This window comes from Rhodnius prolixus, unplaced genomic scaffold (genome assembly GCF_049639745.1).
Source record: "Rhodnius prolixus isolate KJV_2025 unplaced genomic scaffold, Rpr scaffold_7, whole genome shotgun sequence".
Lineage (NCBI taxonomy): Eukaryota > Metazoa > Arthropoda > Insecta > Hemiptera > Reduviidae > Rhodnius > Rhodnius prolixus.
In genome coordinates this window covers 11,610,541-11,628,943 of record NW_027411582.1, presented here as the reverse complement: position 1 = coordinate 11,628,943, position 18,403 = coordinate 11,610,541, and the positions used below count along the sequence as shown (strand labels likewise).

The window sequence follows — 18,403 nt, the reverse complement described above, 5'->3', positions numbered from 1 at the left end:
GTGTAAGGTGGTCCAATATAAGTATTGTGAGTCACCAATATGGTTTAAAGTCTGTGCAAAGTGGTCTTTTACAAGTCTTGTGAGTCACCAATATGGTTAAAAGTATGTGCAAAGTGGTCTTTTACAAGTCTTGTGAGTCGCCAATATGGGTAAAAGTATGTGCAAGGTGGTCCTTTATAAGTCTTGTGAGTCACCAACATGCTTAAAAGTATGTGTAAGGTAGTCCAATATAAGTCTTGTGTGTCGCCAATATGGTTAAAAGTATGTGTAAGGTGGTCCTATATAAGTCTTGTGTGTCGCCAATATGGTTAAAGGTATGTGTAAGGTGGTCCTATATAAGTCTTGTGAGTTGCCAACAAGGTTAAAAGTATGTGTAAGGTGGTCCTATATAAGTCTTGTGAGTTGCCAACAAGGTTAAAAGTATGTGTAAGGTGGTCTTATATAAGTCTTGTGAGTTGCCAACAAGGTTAAAAGTATGTGTAAGGTGGTCCTATATAAGTCTTGTGTGTCGCCAATATGGTTAAAAGTATGTGTAAGGTGGTCCAATATAAGTCTTGTGAGTTGCCAACAAGGTTAAAAGTATGTGTAAGGTGGTCCTATATAAGTCTTGTGAGTTGCCAACAAGGTTAAAAGTATGTGTAAGGTGGTCTTATATAAGTCTTGTGAGTCGCCCTTATGGTTAAATGTGAGGAGCGTTCTATATAAGTCTAGTGAGACGTCAACATAGTTAAATGTGAGCTTACGAAAGTCCCATGTAAGTCTAGTGAGTCGTCAACATGGTTAAATATGAGTGAAAGAGTTCTATGTAAGTCTAGTGGGTCGTCAACATGGTTAAATGTTAGTCTAAGATATTCCTGTATAAGTCTAGTGAGTATTCAATACGTGCAGTCACTTAGTACGTACAAAAATAACTTACATAGCTCAGGTCAGAAATCCGATTGTCTCTAAGCCCAAATATGTAGCAGATTGCCGGAAGGTATTTTTGATGGTGCCAGAGGTTGAGATCACACCCAATTCAGGAAAAAAACGTAGATTTGAAGTGTTTCCTGTAAAATAAAAAAAGTAGCTCAATATGTGGTTTACACTTATTTGTAAGGATGTACGAGTATGTAGAATAATGATGCTTAAATTATTTGATAAGATTTTTTTTCGTTGAATTCAAATTTTGTAAAGATAAAGAACTGCTAGACTTACAAGGATTTCGTTTCTTTTAGACAATAAAGAAATATTAATTGATTATTTCAAGAAAATAAAGCAATTAAATACAATTTAAAAAAAAGTACTCTTATAGTTTGATAGATAATGTTGTATCGTCAGTGTATAAACACTTTTTTGACCTACTGTACATGTTAATAAGATTATTTTGTGAATATTGTAACCAAAACTATCTAAACTTAGTATAACATAATTACTTTGTAGAGAATATTTAGACAAACAAAAATAAATATGTACAAATATCATTCACTAAAGTTATATAAAACAAAAAACTATTACATTACTGAGAAACCTTCTATAAGCATTCTATAACAAATTAAACTTTTTTTACACATAATGAATAGAAAGCTGCTTAGATCGTTAATACTGATTCTGCTCAACTGAATGGTTATATGTACGTTACAGAAAGAAAGAAAAAAAATGTATGACTAGTAATTACACTGCGACAAGTGCATGCCTATGCTTTCTAGCGGCAGTTGTTCAAACTATTACAAAAACGTAGTTCGAGCTTTCACCGCTAGATAGCATGGGAATGTTTTTAATAGTTTAAATCAGCGGTTTCCAATCTTTTTTCATTAGTGTACCCCTTTATCTGATTGTTTCCTCAGTGAGTACCCCCAATATATATATATATATAAAAAGATCTGGGTGGTTGCAAAAAAATTACAGTTATAAAGGAGGGTTTGCCCTTTATTTTAAAGAAAATTAGGGAATTTTATCTTTTATAGAAAAAGAGAAAAAAATTGTCAAAGTTAGGTGTTTTTCATCGTTACGCTTTTTCGTGTAGTTTTTGACGATCAACTCTTATACAACTGTCCTGCCGGACAGTTTTAATAAATAATCGTATTCTTGATTTTACGTATTGTAAAAACAATCTGAATATAATGTGTATTGTAAAGAACATATACATATGATATTATGTTCCTATTAAAAAAATCATTTATGAATAGGTAATCATTTCAAACCAATAACTATTGCAGGGGTCGTAAATTGAAACAGCAAAGCGTTAATGAAGGAGAAGTAAATTATATGCGGGCCATGTGTAATATTAGTCAAAACTAAAGCAACATTTTTTCGAATTTTTACATTTTCAAGAAATCATTTAATAATTTTTGATATACAAATATATTTACTTTTTTAAAAAATACTGCAGTACCGAGTGAATACTTAATTCTTGTCAATTTATATGTTTTTCAGTTCTATTATAATAATAATTTTGTAGGAATCATTTATTATATAATGTTTTTCTCATTAATAATATATCTGCATAATTTTTATATCTTCCGCTATAATAACTTTTTTTTTGCGTATCCCTAAACAATCTTTCGCGCACCCCTAGGGGTACGCGTACCCCAGGTTGGGAACCGCTAGTTTAAATCAATAAAATGAAAGAAATGAAATTTAAGCACAGAATATAAGTTTTACTATTTTTTTTTATAACTCTTTCAAATCTTATTTAAGCAAATTAATTTTATATCATGCATTCTTTAAGTATAAAAAGAAAAAACTTACATATCTCTGATTTGTTCAGAAATCCGATAGTCTGTGAAGCTCACAATGTGGCACTGCAGGAGAATATACATCTACGACGATGCCTGAGATTCCAACCACTTCAGGAAGATAACAAGTATTTGTTAAAGGTTTCCTTATGAAAGAAAGAAAAATAAAAAGCTTAATATTCGGTTTACAATTATTATTTATAAGGATGTTCAATTCAAAATTATGTTATATTTATAGTTTAACTCAATTAGGTAATAAAAAGGCATTCAGATATTTTTACATAGTTTTGATTCTTCCCTTAGTTGGAATAGTGTCGCGAATGGTAAACTTCTACCATTTATTCCGTTAGTGTATAAATACTTTTTTGACCTACTGTACATGTACATCAGATTATTTTGAGAATATTGTACCCAAACTATCTAACCTTAGTATAACATTATTAGCTTGCAAACAATAATTAGACATACAAAAATAAATAAATATGTACAAATATCATTCACTAAAGTTATATAAAACAAAAACCTATTACATTACTGAGAAACCTTATATGTATAAGCATGCATTTATAAATTAAACTTTTTTTACACAAAAGAATAAAAAGCGGTTTAGATCGTTAATACGGATTTTGTTCAGCTCAATTAAATTGAAAGGTTATGTGCATGTTACAGAAAGAAATAGAAAAATGAATGTCTAGTAATTACACTGCGACAAATGCATGCCTATGCTTTCTAGCGGCAGTTGTTCAAACTATTACGAAAGTGTAGTTCGAGCTTCCGCCGCTAGATAGCATGGGAATGTCCTTAGTAGTTTAAATAAATCAATAAAATGAAAGAAATGAAATTTAAGAGCAGAATATAAGTTTTACTATTTTTTTTTATAACTCTTTCAAATCTTATTTAAGGAAAAAATTTTATATCATGCATTCTTTAAGTATAAAAAGAAAAAAACTTACATATCTTTGATTTGTTCAGAAATCCGATAGTCTGTGAAGATCAAAATGTGGCACTGCAGGAGAATATCTACGATGATGCCTCAGTTTCCAACCACTTCAGGAAGATAACAAGTATTTGTTAAAGTATTCCTTATAAAAGAAAGAATAATAAATAGCTTAATATTCGGTTTACAATTATTATTTATAAGGATGTTCATTTCAGAATTATGTTATATTTATAGTTTAACTCAATTAGGTAATAAAAAGGCATTCAGATATTTTTACATAGTTTTGATTCTTTCCTTAGTTGGAATAGTGTCAAGAATGGTAAACTTCTACCATTTATTCCTTTGGTGCATAAATACTTTTTTGACCTACTGTACATGTTCATCAGATTATTTTGAGAATATTGTAACCAAAACTATCTAAACTTAGTATAACATTATTACTTTGTAAATAATATTTAGTCATACAAAAATAAATATGTACAAATATCACTTACAAAAGTTACATAAAACAAAAAACTATCATAACTTTTTTTTCCAAGGAAACACCTCCATTTTTTAGAAATAAAATAATTACTATTAAAATTATTCATTAGATAATGATAAGCACATACAAAATTATTATTTGGGTAAATAACTAATATAACTGATTGAATTAACTATTGAGAATTACATTACTGAGAAACCTTATATAAGCATTCTTTAATAAATTAAACTTTTTTTACACAAAAGAATAAAAAGCGGTTTAGATAGTTAATACTGATTTTGTTCAGCTCAATTAAATTGAAAGGTTAGGTATATGTATGTTGCAGAAAGAAATAAAATAATGAAATGTCCAGTAATTACACTGAGATTAGTGCATGCCTATGCTTTCTAGCGGCAGTTGTTCAAACTATTAGAAAGTGTAGTTCGAGCTTCCGCCGCTAGATAGCATGGGAATGTCCTTAGTAGTTTAAATAAATCAATAAAATGAAAGAAATGAAATTTAAGAGCAGAATATAAATTTTACTATTTTTTTTTTTTATAACCTCATCAAATCTTATTCAAGCAAGTTCATTTTATATCATGCATTCTTCAATTATGAAAAAGAAAAAACTTACATATCGCTGTTTTGTTCAGAAATCCGATAGTCTGTGAAGCTCAAAATGTGGCACTGCAGGAGAATATCTACGATGATGCCTCAGTTTCCTACCACTTCAGGAAGATAGCAAGTATTTGTTAAAGTATTCCTTATAAAAGAAAGTAAAATAAATAGCTTAATATTCGGTTTACAATTATTATTTATAAGGAGGTTCAATTCAAAATTGTTATATTAATAGTTCTACTCAATTAGGTAATAAAAAGGCATTCAGATATTTTTACATAGTTTTGATTCTTACCTTAGTTCGAATCGTTTATAGTGAATAGTAAACTTCTACACTTAAATAGATTTGTTTCTCTTAGGCAATTAAAAATAATAATTGATTTGCTTAAGAGAATAAAGTTATTGAGGCCAATAGGAAAAATTGTACTCAGCTTTTTCGTTTAATAACTCAATAGTTTATAAACTACTTACGTCTTTAATATGCATACTTGAAAGTAACAAGAAACGTTTCATACCAACACAAGGTTGATTTAGGTGAAGTAAAAAATTTACTGGGTCTTAGATATGAACAAATTTTAAAAGAAACAGAATCGAATAACAAGAGATGAAGAACAGGAGAATGAAATTTAAACGACGTGAATAAAAAAATATAATATGTGCATTCTTCATTGTACATGTGAGTACAGAACCGCAGCCTTTATCTGGGAACTACCAGCATTAGGACAATGTTTTTTCGTTACACATTTTACAACTTATCACTTTTAAAAGTTGATAGGAAGAAAAAATCTAAGGGCAGGCAGATGGATTCGAAACCATGTTCTCTAACCTAACTTTCTGCGTGTTATTAATTATTCATAGTAGGTAATAAACTCTGACACTACCATGAATTGTATGGTTCTGAATACAAGTTCAACCGAACAATTTAACAAATATTACAAAATGCTGTTTTCACGATTTACCAAGTTAAAATATAAAAAAAAACTACCTAAGTCATGATGTCCAAGTAAGATTATATAATAGTTCGTAGGTTATTAGATCAGAAACTGTGTATCAAACTAGACAAATTGCATAACTGTTTTGCTGATAAAAATGGAGCAGAAATAAAAAAATAATAATAAAGTGGAGATTGGTGATAATACTATATCAGTTGGTCCATTCATTTAAAATTCAACAGGATAAGTAAAATTAGTAACTAATCAGAAATGTGTTTGAGGTGTCCACGCGAATCCTTTCTTTCGATGTAGAATTCGAATCTTACATGAATTTTGCACAATATACATTTCAACCATTATGCCCTCACGGTATTCAACATCAACATAGCAAGACCGCACGACTAAGGTAGGTTCCAAAACTGTTACCACCATATGGTTCCCACATCGAAAAGGCCTTACTATCGATATACAAAAATCAATAAGTACATAGTAAGTTATAATGAGTGTTGTATTTAAATACTTAGTTAAATATGAGGCTGTATTTTATGAATGACATTCTATATAAAATATTAAACGCCATATTATGACGAAGTAATATTATTTACATTTAAATTTCTTAGATTTTCTGTTAATTTAGGTTTACAGGATCGAATCCACTTGCTAGCCCTTTGAATTTCTATTCCTTCTCAAAGCTGTCACACGATTTTTACAGCTCACTGTCTGGTGATGGACAGAGTTGCCTGTAGCAAGAGCACAACATCCGGAGGCTGGCAGTGCACTGAAAAAAGCTCCTGGCTCCCACAACCTCAGATGTTGACGCGCCTTATATACTATATATAAATAAAAGTAAAATAAGCCAGGTCACAGAGTGTGACAGATGATTGACGAGAACAAGATACATTGTTGGGGCAATAAAATCTCTAGAATTTGGAATTTTTGGAATCTTTATAAATACTTCGTCGCTAAATAGCATAAGGATGCTCATTATTTAGTACTTTTAGCCTGTTATAGCAAAATTAAGCTTTAGTTTGAACTTTTTATTCGGCACAAAATCCCCCAGTAACTGTCTCTCCAGTTCAGACTAAAAGAACGTAGGTGGAGTCTTATCTCTGCGAACAATAGCCCAAAAATGTAATCTAATTAGAATATAGAAATATCCATTCAAATAGTCAACTGTAAACTGATGAGTGATGACTACAATTATTTAACATGAATGTTGTTGACGATTTTTCTTGTATGTTGTCAGCTCAATATGCTCCTCAAAATGAATCACTTTTTTAAACAGTATTATCTTCAACTATATAAACAAGGTTAATAAAGTTACTTTTTGGTAATTAGAAAAAACAAAGAATTATACTGTATGTAAACATGTGTTCTGTGATTTTCTTAATATCAGTTTTTAAGAAAACGAATGGTCTCAGTTGATAACTTTATTTGTTTTTATTCAGGTGATTTTTTATCTTTTTTTTTTCTAAGATTCTCACTTTGGTCTTACTTTGTAAATGTTCTCTGATGTCGCTGTTTTTATAAGGTGAAGTCGAAATGGCATATTATATAATATTTTCTTCTTGGTTTTTAAGTGTCTCAGCCTGAAGGTCTCGGTCCCCTTAATCATTGGTTCCCTGAAAAGTATTTTTCTTTGCCCTAGAAATATATAATTATATTTTTAAACATCTTGAAAGTTAAGATGAAAAATGATTTGCATTAAACTTGGGCATCAACACTTTTTGCTTTACTATTTGTTCGAAATACAGGACATAAACAATTTTTATAAGATTTTACTTATTATGACTTTACTTTCTTATTATATTTACTTAAGATGTTACTTACTATTTACAAAAATAAAAATCGCTAAATATTTACATCAAAAATTAAATCCTAAAATGGGTACGAACTATGAAGAATAGTCCAACCACTCCCTCGCCAAAAATCCTCTAATTTGAAATTTATGACCGTGAAATTGTTAAGAGAACTTCGAAGAGCCAACATCAAGAACTTTTCAACCGTAAAATTGAATCTGGTAAAGTAGCACTTTTGGGTGACTGATGTAGGCAACTAAAGCACAACTATTACATTTGATATTTTCTGCCAGTTTTCGTTTTTCGTTATTATATTGACAACCCTCCACAATAATAGACACGGTACAGAGCAGTTTTTACAAATAACTATTTCGTACGCAAGTGACCACGAAACGGTTATTTCTGGTGAAAATATTTGTTATAATTTGCTCTACTTTTTTGTTAAGCTTTACTGATTAATAAACTTAAGCCTGGCATATTTACTTACATTCTTTTACTTATTTATAATAATATGAAATTATTTAGTTTTCAAATGATAGTCGGTCATAAAACTTCAAGTGAAGTTCAAGTTCTGTAACAAAAGATAAATCAATCTCTAATAATGAATGGAAAACCAAAACAGTCTGATAGAAGGAAAACATTCATGCTACTCTGACTAACACTACAGATTTGTAGATGCTAACACATTTCCTTTACTTTTATTAATTATGAATTTTACAATTATTATTCTAATTTGCAAACACCATAAAAAAAAGAATAGATTCAATAAATTAGGAATTTATTAAGAATACTGAAAATCATATAGCAAACAATATAAATGAAAATTGCACATTACTACAACAATGTGGAAATAAACGCACTTTTTTAAGAATCTTTATTTTTCACTATATATTTTAAATAATTTATTTTTCATTTTTTTTTCTAGAGCTATTCTCCTATAAAGCTGGAAAATTGGTCAACATTTTTTTTAACTATGCAACTGCATAATGGAAGTCTTAATTTGTTATACGTTCATTTTCTTTATTTACTATTTTTAAATATAAAATATTGCAATCAATATTTTTTTGAAAAGAAAACCAAAAAAAGAGGTTAATGATGAGAAAAATGTATTATCAAATTTACTTTTACTCTAAACCAAAAATTTATTAATAGCTTTTCAGTTGTTTCTCAGTTTCTAAACTAAATTTATTTATTTTACTGGTCATCTGCTGTGATGTTATTAAATATAAAAACAACAACTTTGGTTACATTTTCTTTTTCAAGCGAACTAAATCTAAATGTTTATTAAAGTAATATTTAATTTGGTTAAATAAAAGAAATATCACAATTAGGGTAACACTTTATATATTTGCCTGCTATTTGAGCCTACCTTTATGAAATAAAACAACGGAAATTAGATTAGAAACCTAATAACAAGAAATCTCGGTCTTATCTAAGTGGAGAATTAAAAAAAGTTAACTATTGCTTACATATATATTATCATGATTTTGGACGGAGAACCACACAACCTAAACGATCAATGTTAGAAATCTATGACTTGTGAAATCTATTTTATTTTATAGGAAAATAATACTGGCTAAGAGATCTTTTTCAAATTCTCTACATTTACAGGAATGTTTGTTTTAAATACAGAAATATTAAATTAATACTTTTCGCTCCAGCAGCCTAAGTTTTATTGCTTAGGTATTGTATTCTAATACATTGTTTATTTATGTAGATACGGCATTTAGCATGTGCAGAGAATACTCGTCCCATTCCAATGACTAAAAAAAAATAAATAAAGCAAAAAATTAAAAGTAATCGCCCATTTTTTTCAGGCCTTGCTCGCCAACTACCAAATAAGTATCGTGAACCAGGACGGAAGCACATACTTTACTATTAACATTCTTTGTTATAAATAGAAAGTAGGCGGAATCCAAACTGAAGATTCCCTAGGTACCGACCCACACTTCATAATCATTATACCAAAACCGCCCCATTCTAAATACTAATAATAACAACAAAGAATGAACAAGAAGTAATTAGCCTTAAGTAAAGTTGGCCCAAACCTTCCAGAGATCCTAACTTATGCCAGGCCAAAAATAATCAAAAGTTTAATCTTTATAACTTTTAGAAAAGCGGAAGTTGTAATATTTAACAAAAAAAACATTTATATTTATTTAATGTGAACTTATTTGAAGATTTAGATCCTTGATTTACAAAAACACAAGGAAAAGTGTAAATTGTAGTAGTTAATTACATTTAATATCCGTATTTTGATTTCTAATCTGTCACCCGAACCAAAACATAGGCTAAACCAGAGCAATGTGTTTTCAAGCAAAGTCAAAAGCAAATAAGTTGTGAACTTGGTCCCCTAAACTAAATTCTGAAGTATTAAGCCTTCAATAGAAAGCGTAAAAGATATTCTTTGGCACATAATAGAATTTGTTCCAATAGAATTTAGACCTGGTTTGTGATTGTATAGAGCAGGCGCTGTGAGAGATCTTTTGTTACAACAAAATTCAAATAGATTTCTAATTTTTACTCATCTGTTACAACTAAACACGCAAGTTTTAACTGATCATTGATTAAATAGGAACCATACCATGCAAAATTCTACGAAATTTGTGGGTGTGTGCAAAGTAATTATAACAAAACTCAAATTCAAAACCAATTAGGGGCGGCATATGCATTCAATGTAATCATCACAAATTGGAATTTACTAGGTTTGATAACAGTTTCGTAATTGTACACGAATCAAATTTTTTATCGGATGTTCCATCAGGATCCTAACCATTTACTAAAAAAAGTTGAGTATGCAATTTTTACGTGCAGCAGGTAGGTTTCAAAAAATGACGCTAAAGTTATTTCGGGACTGCAAAAGTAAATGAAGAGATCAGACCAGATTCAAATCAAATTCAAACGAGAACAAAGGATCGCACTTACGTGCTAAATAATCACAAACCAGCAAGCAACTATCATAAATTGCTAATTGGAACAAACCTTCATTACTGGTTAAAAACTACATCAAAACATGTACAAATGCAAATAGTAGTAACCAGCTCAAATAGCAAACAATTTAACTTAGTTTTATAAATAAATGAAAGAAATAATTTTTGTGCAATTAAGTGCTTAGCTACAATATTACTCAAAAGTTTTTAACTAAATAAATATTAACATTATAATTTTTATTATACTTCACCATCTTAATTCATGTATTATACAACAACACAGAACCTACAGCATATTTTAATGATTATTAAGTAATTAAATACATAGCAATGCTTTAATAAATAGTTAATACTGAAAAGCCTGCAGGTACATACATGAAAATAAATTCTCTACAATGTATACAGAAAATTTATGACTACTTTATTTAAAAACTTGTCAATTCAATTATTAAATATAATAAGAAACAAATAAAGTAGCATTCAATAATTTAAGTAAGAATATTTTTTATTAGTTACGTTCAGTTTTGTTTTCGATTCTTTAAAGCTCCAAAATAATAATGATTTCTTTAATTTAAACAAACGGGCTTAATATTTTTTTTTAAATAAATAAATAAAAAATAGAAACTTAACAAACAGAAACATATAGATCATAACATATTCATTGTAGTACGATTTATTATTTTAATAATGTAACTGTGGGATGAATAAAAAAACATAACAAAAAACAAATTGTAAATGAAATACCTTAAAATGCACCAGAATATTCTGTATAAATGTGACTAGTTGTCTCCTTCTTCTATTTCTCAGTTGGGACTAAGATGAAATAAAAAAAACTTTCACATAGATAAAAATCTTTTCTTTTTTTTACTGAAATAGGTGGGGGACCAGGTGCATCTGGCCAACTGGGGGTAACTGGATCAACCCTTTTTTAAGCAACAGAAAAGATAAAAATGTTCAGATGTTTTAATGAGTTAGAAAATTTCAATGTTACCAGAGGTTTGCAAGATGTTAGAAAAACATCCCAATTCGGATAATAATATTCATCTAGTGAATTAAGTAATTAATTACTTTAATAAAACTTGTACTTGGTTATTTTTAATTTATATTATTTCTCGATTTTTATAATAAACATAATTCGCGTTCAGGAAAGTAAAAAAGGTTTCGAACAGCTCATTCTTACATCAAAATGTTCAAGGCTAGAGCTATTTGCGTAAAAGTAAACTTATCCATAAAAAGATTGTCTTATACATTATTTTCTGTCTCATAGGTATAGAAAAATAATTAAAAGTTAAAGCATGTGTTCATTAGAGATAAATCTAAAATAGCTCGAATGGATGGGTCAGTCACTCAGTTATATTGGTGGTAAATACTCATATTGTAAATAAATAAATACAGGTGAGTCTTAAGAGCGATTAAAATGTTTTTTATACCAATGTCAGGTTACTTTTTGACCACAGTTACACCAATTAGAGATCCTTTTGTATTTTATAATAAAATAAGGTAAACTAATTTTGTAATTTTACTACATATAAAAAATTATTTTAAATTTAAGATGTGTAATTGTTAGGTTATATTCTGAAAAACAGAGGTTCGTTTCGTATTTATATCAAAATTAAAAAACATTAAAGAACCTTTAAAAAGTAGATATAAAAACCAGGTACATAAACAATTTCCAGAACCTTTTCAACAAACTTATGAAAAAAAAATTTAGTCAAATAAAAATGTTTAAAAAGGGGAATCAAAATTTCTTAAAAATACCTGGAACGAATGGCTAAGTTACTTTTTAAATAATTTTATTAGGGATATGTTTTCTTTTTCAAAGAGAAATACGGCTCTCAGGCACTATGATTAATATTAACAATAATTATTGTTAATTTTTTTTTTGTTTTGATTTCTGTAAAACCAGTTAAACGAAAAAGAAATTAGTATAAACAGGTTTAAAGAAGAAAGAAATTTTTAATGACCAGCCATTAAAAATGACAAATTTATTGAAGATATTCATTTGATTTGAGTGGACAATAATGTTAGGTTTCGATTTATCCAACATTATTACATGTCATTTAACTATCGTCGGAAATAAAGTTTAAACTATACACTACAGAACTTTTATCATCATTGTAACGTGCAATTAAACAATGATTGGACTGGAAATCTTTCTATAAATAACTATTCTAAAACTATAGCAACATTATTGGTGTGAATCAAAAATCACAATGAAGTAAGTACCGATTTAAGAAAGGCTTATTAGACTAAAAAAAAAAAAAATCAGATTCATACTGTGAAGTTAACGGATAACACCAGTGCCTCTTATTAACAACAGAATTTTTTGTACGAGTACAAGGGGCTTGATATAGTGACAGAGGGCTGTAGACTATTCAATTGTCAGAATACTATTGTTAAAAAAAAATTCGGTAAAAGTAATACCTGTTTTTTTCAGGTGGGCTTGACGTTCAACGCTTAGAAGCGATGCCTGCAAAGCTATGATGTATTGAGTTCGATTTCCCGTCTACACCTGGGTTTTTATTTACTAGGAAATATGGGAAATTTATAGTAATGTACGAGTACGTTTGCCAGTCACCTCCGCCCGTGCAAGACAGGGTTAACCATATTTACTGATAATTTATTAGAGTTAGGAAATAACACTGGCGTAAGAAATGAAGCAACTAGACATTGTCGGTGCAACTCACAATAAAGAAGAAAATATAAGGATTACTGTATCAGTAAATTTTAGTTTCTGAAATTTATTAGGCAGTTGGTGTACAGAAATAAGATTAGAATTGTGAAAAGAAAAAACAAAGAAGACAGAAGAAATAGTATATTCAATAGGTTAAGAAGAATTGAAGTCGAAGTAAAACGAAGATAAGAAAAGACAAAGGGATGAAAATGGAGAAATAAATCGAATAAATCTAGAACAAAAGGCTTATTTTATGCCTTTTAATAAAAGGGCAAGCTCAGGCGAATGCAATTTAGCTAAAGGAGCAGGTCAATTAGTCTACGGTGAAAAAATAAAATTTGTAATGTTAACTAGGTCAATTTAAACCCCAGCATCATAAATATAATAAAGAGAAAGATATTTTTAAATACATCATGACAGAGTTATACAGAAGATAGTAAAATACTGAGTTTAGATACTGCTACAAAAATCTTGATTTCATAGTTAAATGAGTCCCAGCATTTTTTATATTTAAGCATTATAAAAATAACATTTTTTTTTTTTTAATGAAACTCTTAGAATTTTTTAATAATTATTTTAAAATTGCTTTAATGTTTTCAATAAAATGGTTTTAAAAGATTATATTTTATTAAAATAGTTTTTATAATACTTTCTACAAATTGCTTGACTTGAAAGAAATATATTAATGATAATCTATCAATTACCTGGTATACATTTGAATTACTATCTTTTAAAGAGCTAGGATTTGATTTGAATAATTCAAGTATGTAATAATTATTTGAAAACCTCAGAATGGCTGAACAAGTTTTTAAATCATTAAAAATGATAATTAACGATGGAACATAAATAAATGATGGATGGTAAAGAGCAGCTGATTTAAAAAGTGTATCGCAACGGTGAATTTTTTTCCAGTTACTACGTATCATTCACTTATAAAATAAATAAATATTGAGAAATTTATGTTTCTGAATACCTAATTATTAATTCATTTTCTTATAATAACAGACCGAAAAAGGAAAAAATGGGAACTGTTTATAAAAGTTTTCGATGTAGGTAGAAACATGCAATATTGGTTAAAATATATGATGTATTTTGCACAATGTTAATAGGCTTTTTGTTTTCAGCTGAAAGTCAGCATGTGCCGAAACTGCCGAAGATAGTTAAGACTGTGACATACGACAGTTTGAACACAAACGCCTCACGAAGATTGGACACAAGATTCATTTTTTGGACATCTGAATAAGATGGGCATAGAAACTTGGAAGATTTTTCGTGATTCAACAAACAACACCACTATAAATACCATAATTATTACCGTTTTGAAATTGTTTATCCAATTTTACAGTTTTAATCAAAATGCCTGAAGAAGAATCGAAACAAAACTCCAGCTTTTAACAAATTCCAGAAATAAAAATCGAGAACAACACATAACAAGATATCGTTAATTTTTAAACTCATTTAATACAATACTCCAGAACGTCGTCATATCGGCATTCCTACCCAGGTTACAGCAAATGTAGCCAGAATTCTGCAACTTCTCTAGCGTTAAGGCAAATTTCGAAATGGGAGAAACGAATTTACCTCGTCACAAACAACTCTCACACTAGTCACCCTTGCTGTCAGAATGATTAAGCAAAATTTTTGATTCCTTGCCAGTGGTCCCAGCTACACTAAACTATAACAAAATAAAAGGTAGCTAAGGAATGCTGAGGGGAGGATCTCATAGAGTTAAGCGATCGTTTTTCATCACAAACTTTACACGACATTAACCTCTTGGCGGTCCCTCAATTCCAACATTAAAGGCTTATGGCTATATAAACTGCCAACATAATCACAACGAAATAACTGATCTTCTGATTGAAAAAAAAAAATTATTCGTGCCAGTATCAACTTTCTCTAATTTAGAAATCGTCTCACTCAACATCAGGAAAAACGTTCTAGCAAAATCCGTCAATTTAGTACTTAAGTGCATACAAACAATGTTTTAACCATACCAAAGATCATAAATAATGACCTTTCTTGCCGTTTCGTCCCACAAGTTGCACCTACCAGTGAACGATTCAACAAATCCTCTTAGATAAAGGAATGTTCAAGATCTACGCCAAATTTGACGATCGCAAAAAAGTTTTGTTCTGTTAAATAACTCAAGGGTCACACAAATTTCTCTGAGATTAAAGGGAAATTGAAGAGAACTTCAAAATGAATGTTTCTGGTAAAATCGAAAATGTAAGTTTTTCTTTGAAAGGAGTTTAAAAAAAAAAGTATGGTGACACATTGAGGAGTTACAGCTGAGATAAAAATAAGGGTTAAGATAAAACAAAATTGCTTAAATTTTGTCAGTTAATTTAAGAAAACGAAATCATTGGGTTTTATCTTAAAAATCTTCTGAATATTCATTGATCTACATAAAAATAAAATAAATAAACTTTTAAAAAGTACCTAGCGACAAGTAACTTATTGTCAGTACTTCGAAAAGCCAATATTCCGCTTTTTCAATAAACGTTAATCATAATTTTTAATAATTTCACTTTTTAAAACATCTTCTTACAGACATTGTTTATTAGAAACATTTTTTTCTTTTATTTTTCAATGGGATGAGCATAACTTGGTAAAAATCTTAAAAATTATGTTTGCCTTTTTATCTTTTAAGGAATACGATATAAATATGAAGCTAATTTTTTATTCTGACAAAATTGTTTTATATAAATTACCAACTAGGAACTTTAAAATCATCAAATAAATTAATAACTATTTTCTAATTATTAGCTATTTCTAATAAATATATCATTAATTTAATTTCATACACTTTCTGTTTGTTTTAAAACAACTTTGTCAGATAAACAAAATTTTTCCAACGAAATATATTTTTAATATTACCTCTTCTTTTTTTTAAAAAAAAACAAAAAAAAATTAAACAGCAATTAACCTTGATTTACACCCTTGAGCAGCCCACGCTTCCTTCAACCTTGCTGATTCTGGTGATGCTTCCAACGTCTGACCACTAACACCAGCACCACCACCTCGTGATGAACTGATTCCACTTCCAGATTTCAGTTTTCTAGGATCTAAATTTGCACCAAGATTTTGCATACCTTTTGCTAATCTTGAAAGTGGTGATAATACGGCTTGTGGGCTGGACAATACTGAACTAGCAGCCGAAGAAAATCCAGATTTTAAAGTTCTCAAGGCGTTTTCACTCTGCGATGTACTTATACAACTTCCAACGCCTAGTGTGAGATCACCTTTTGGTATAGGATAAACACTACCATCGTCTGGTTTTAAATGCTCCTTTGGATCGTCAACTTCACCAGATGAATGTGAGAAAGTTCTGACCTGGAATCATAACAATTTATATTAGATAAATGAGAGAGATAGCGCTTTACATTAGAAATCGAATGTGAAAAATTCTTCTACTATAAAAACAACTATTCGTTAAGAAATTCTAAACGACAAATTTCTCTATAAACCACTTTCCTCCATACAAACCTCTGAAGATGGAAAATGGAAATCGAACAGCCAGCTTGACAAAAATAAGCGTGTGAACGATGAATCACTAAAATTGATTACTTAATCATAAAATCATTTTATGTATTTTAAAAATAAATTATCCATTTAAACAAAAAACAAAACTTTTTTTCAAAAACCTTGAATGTCCTAAACAGTGACATGTTTCTTAAGCAGGCGTAAGTATCTCAATACAGCCTTTTGCTCTCAGTATTTCCCTATTTTAAAATTAGCCCGAATAGTTCTATTGTCTAAACTAGCCAGTTTATCATTCTGCAAGTACAATGGAAGTTCATACGGACAGCTTCTTTTTTAACAAAACCGAAAAACTTGTCTTGAAACTACTTATTAAGTAAGGAATAATCAAATAGTCAAATTAAAAATCGTCCACTTATTGGCTAGAGAAATAAACTAGTAATAAGTAGTAAAATTATCTGACAAATGGCAGAAAAGAAAACAACGTCCATACTGTAGCTAAAAAGTGAGAAGGGCTTTATGATCCAATTCTGGATTCGAAGAGCCAATTCACACGTTTACGAGTGTCTATTACCAGTACTGAATGCAAAATACTTCATTAAAAAAATAACAATAATAAATAGGCACTTTATAGTTAAATATAAAACTTAACTTGAGGAATCAAACTAATCCCGCAAAGTTCTGTGCTATCCCAATCTTGTTCAACATCTATGGAACGGATTAGCTGAAAGCAGGGATAATGTTGCTGTCTTTGAAAAAATTAGAAGTTTTTCAATAAAGTGATGATCTTAACTTAGTAATGTCCTAGTTCAAATTAATTCCTTAAGCAAAAAAATACAAAATACTCGAAAAAGCAATTCTATGGTTTGATCCTACACCAATCGAATTTGGTCTGACATATCACACTCTAAAATATTACACAGGTGTGAAGCGTAAATATACTATATAAAGCTCTTAAGAAATAGCTGCAAATTTCTACTTTCTACTAATCCCTCTTAAATAAATATCTAAAATAATGTTCCAAATAAAATTAAGACTTTCAAGTATTTTGTGTTGCACAATTTAAAGAACACTATGGAACTACTTTCGAAAAACTGCGGAAAACAAAACAAAATTAAGTATATAGCACTTCAGCAGAAAGATTTTCTTCAAATCTGAAATTTTGATCACACATTTAATTCCTATAAATATTATTCAGATAATGAGATCCATATGTTACATTTTACTGAAAAAGTACTTAGGAATGTACGCCCAAACTCATCTCCCAAAAGTGTTCTGAAAAGAATTTTCCCGAGAAACTGTTTGAAATAAAAGATAAGCTGTACCTTTAATGAGAATTTTGAATTTGATTTCGAAAAAAATAAAATCCTAAAATTTGAACTTTCTGAGATTGAATGAGGCTGGCCACGCACAACAGTTTAAAACACCAATGTTTTCATGCTGTTTAAACGTCGATTTTCAACAATAAATAAAACCAAAATCTTCATAAAAGCAATACTTTCACTCAAGATAATTAAAAAAAAAGTAAAAAAATATAATAAATTACCTTGAGTTCCTTAGGTTTCACGACATTAAGTGTTTTAGATGAAGTTTCTGCATCTTCAGTTGTAGTGATGATCACATCATCAGTTGAGGCCACATCTTCAGCTTGCAATATCACAGTATTAGACATAACAATTCCAACATTAGGAAGAAAAGTGTCAGTTTTTTCTTTATTGGAGCCACCGCCAATATTGCCACTAACTTCCCCATCTTCATCGGATCCTGCGGAATTGTCTTCATCTCCCACTGTAAAAGCCTTTCAACAAAAAGTTATTACATATTTTGTTAATATATTTAGCACAATAGTTCTT

At 29.4% G+C, this 18,403-nt stretch overlaps 1 protein-coding gene across 5 annotated transcripts in view; it reads right to left on the bottom strand.

Annotated features, from left to right (window-relative positions):
* Positions 1-546: 546 nt before the first annotated feature.
* Positions 547-18,403, bottom strand: part of sp3 (phosphatidylinositide phosphatase spermathreecae) — a 32,472-nt gene continuing 14,615 nt past the window's right edge. For 3 of the 5 annotated variants that reach the window (XM_074114064.1, XM_074114069.1, XM_074114067.1), the window contains 6 exons: positions 18,097-18,348; positions 15,997-16,403; positions 4,752-7,311; positions 3,668-3,796; positions 2,728-2,860; positions 547-1,046 (listed from right to left, as the gene is read on the bottom strand). In XM_074114064.1, coding sequence (XP_073970165.1) covers positions 7,275-7,311; positions 15,997-16,403; positions 18,097-18,348 — 696 coding nt within the window. In that variant the 3' untranslated portion in view covers positions 547-1,046; positions 2,728-2,860; positions 3,668-3,796; positions 4,752-7,274. Of the gene's footprint in view, positions 1,047-2,727; positions 2,861-3,667; positions 3,797-4,751; positions 7,312-8,227; positions 16,404-18,096; positions 18,349-18,403 lie in introns of those variants that run through there. The other 2 variants (XM_074114065.1, XM_074114068.1) reach the window with 1 other exon arrangement.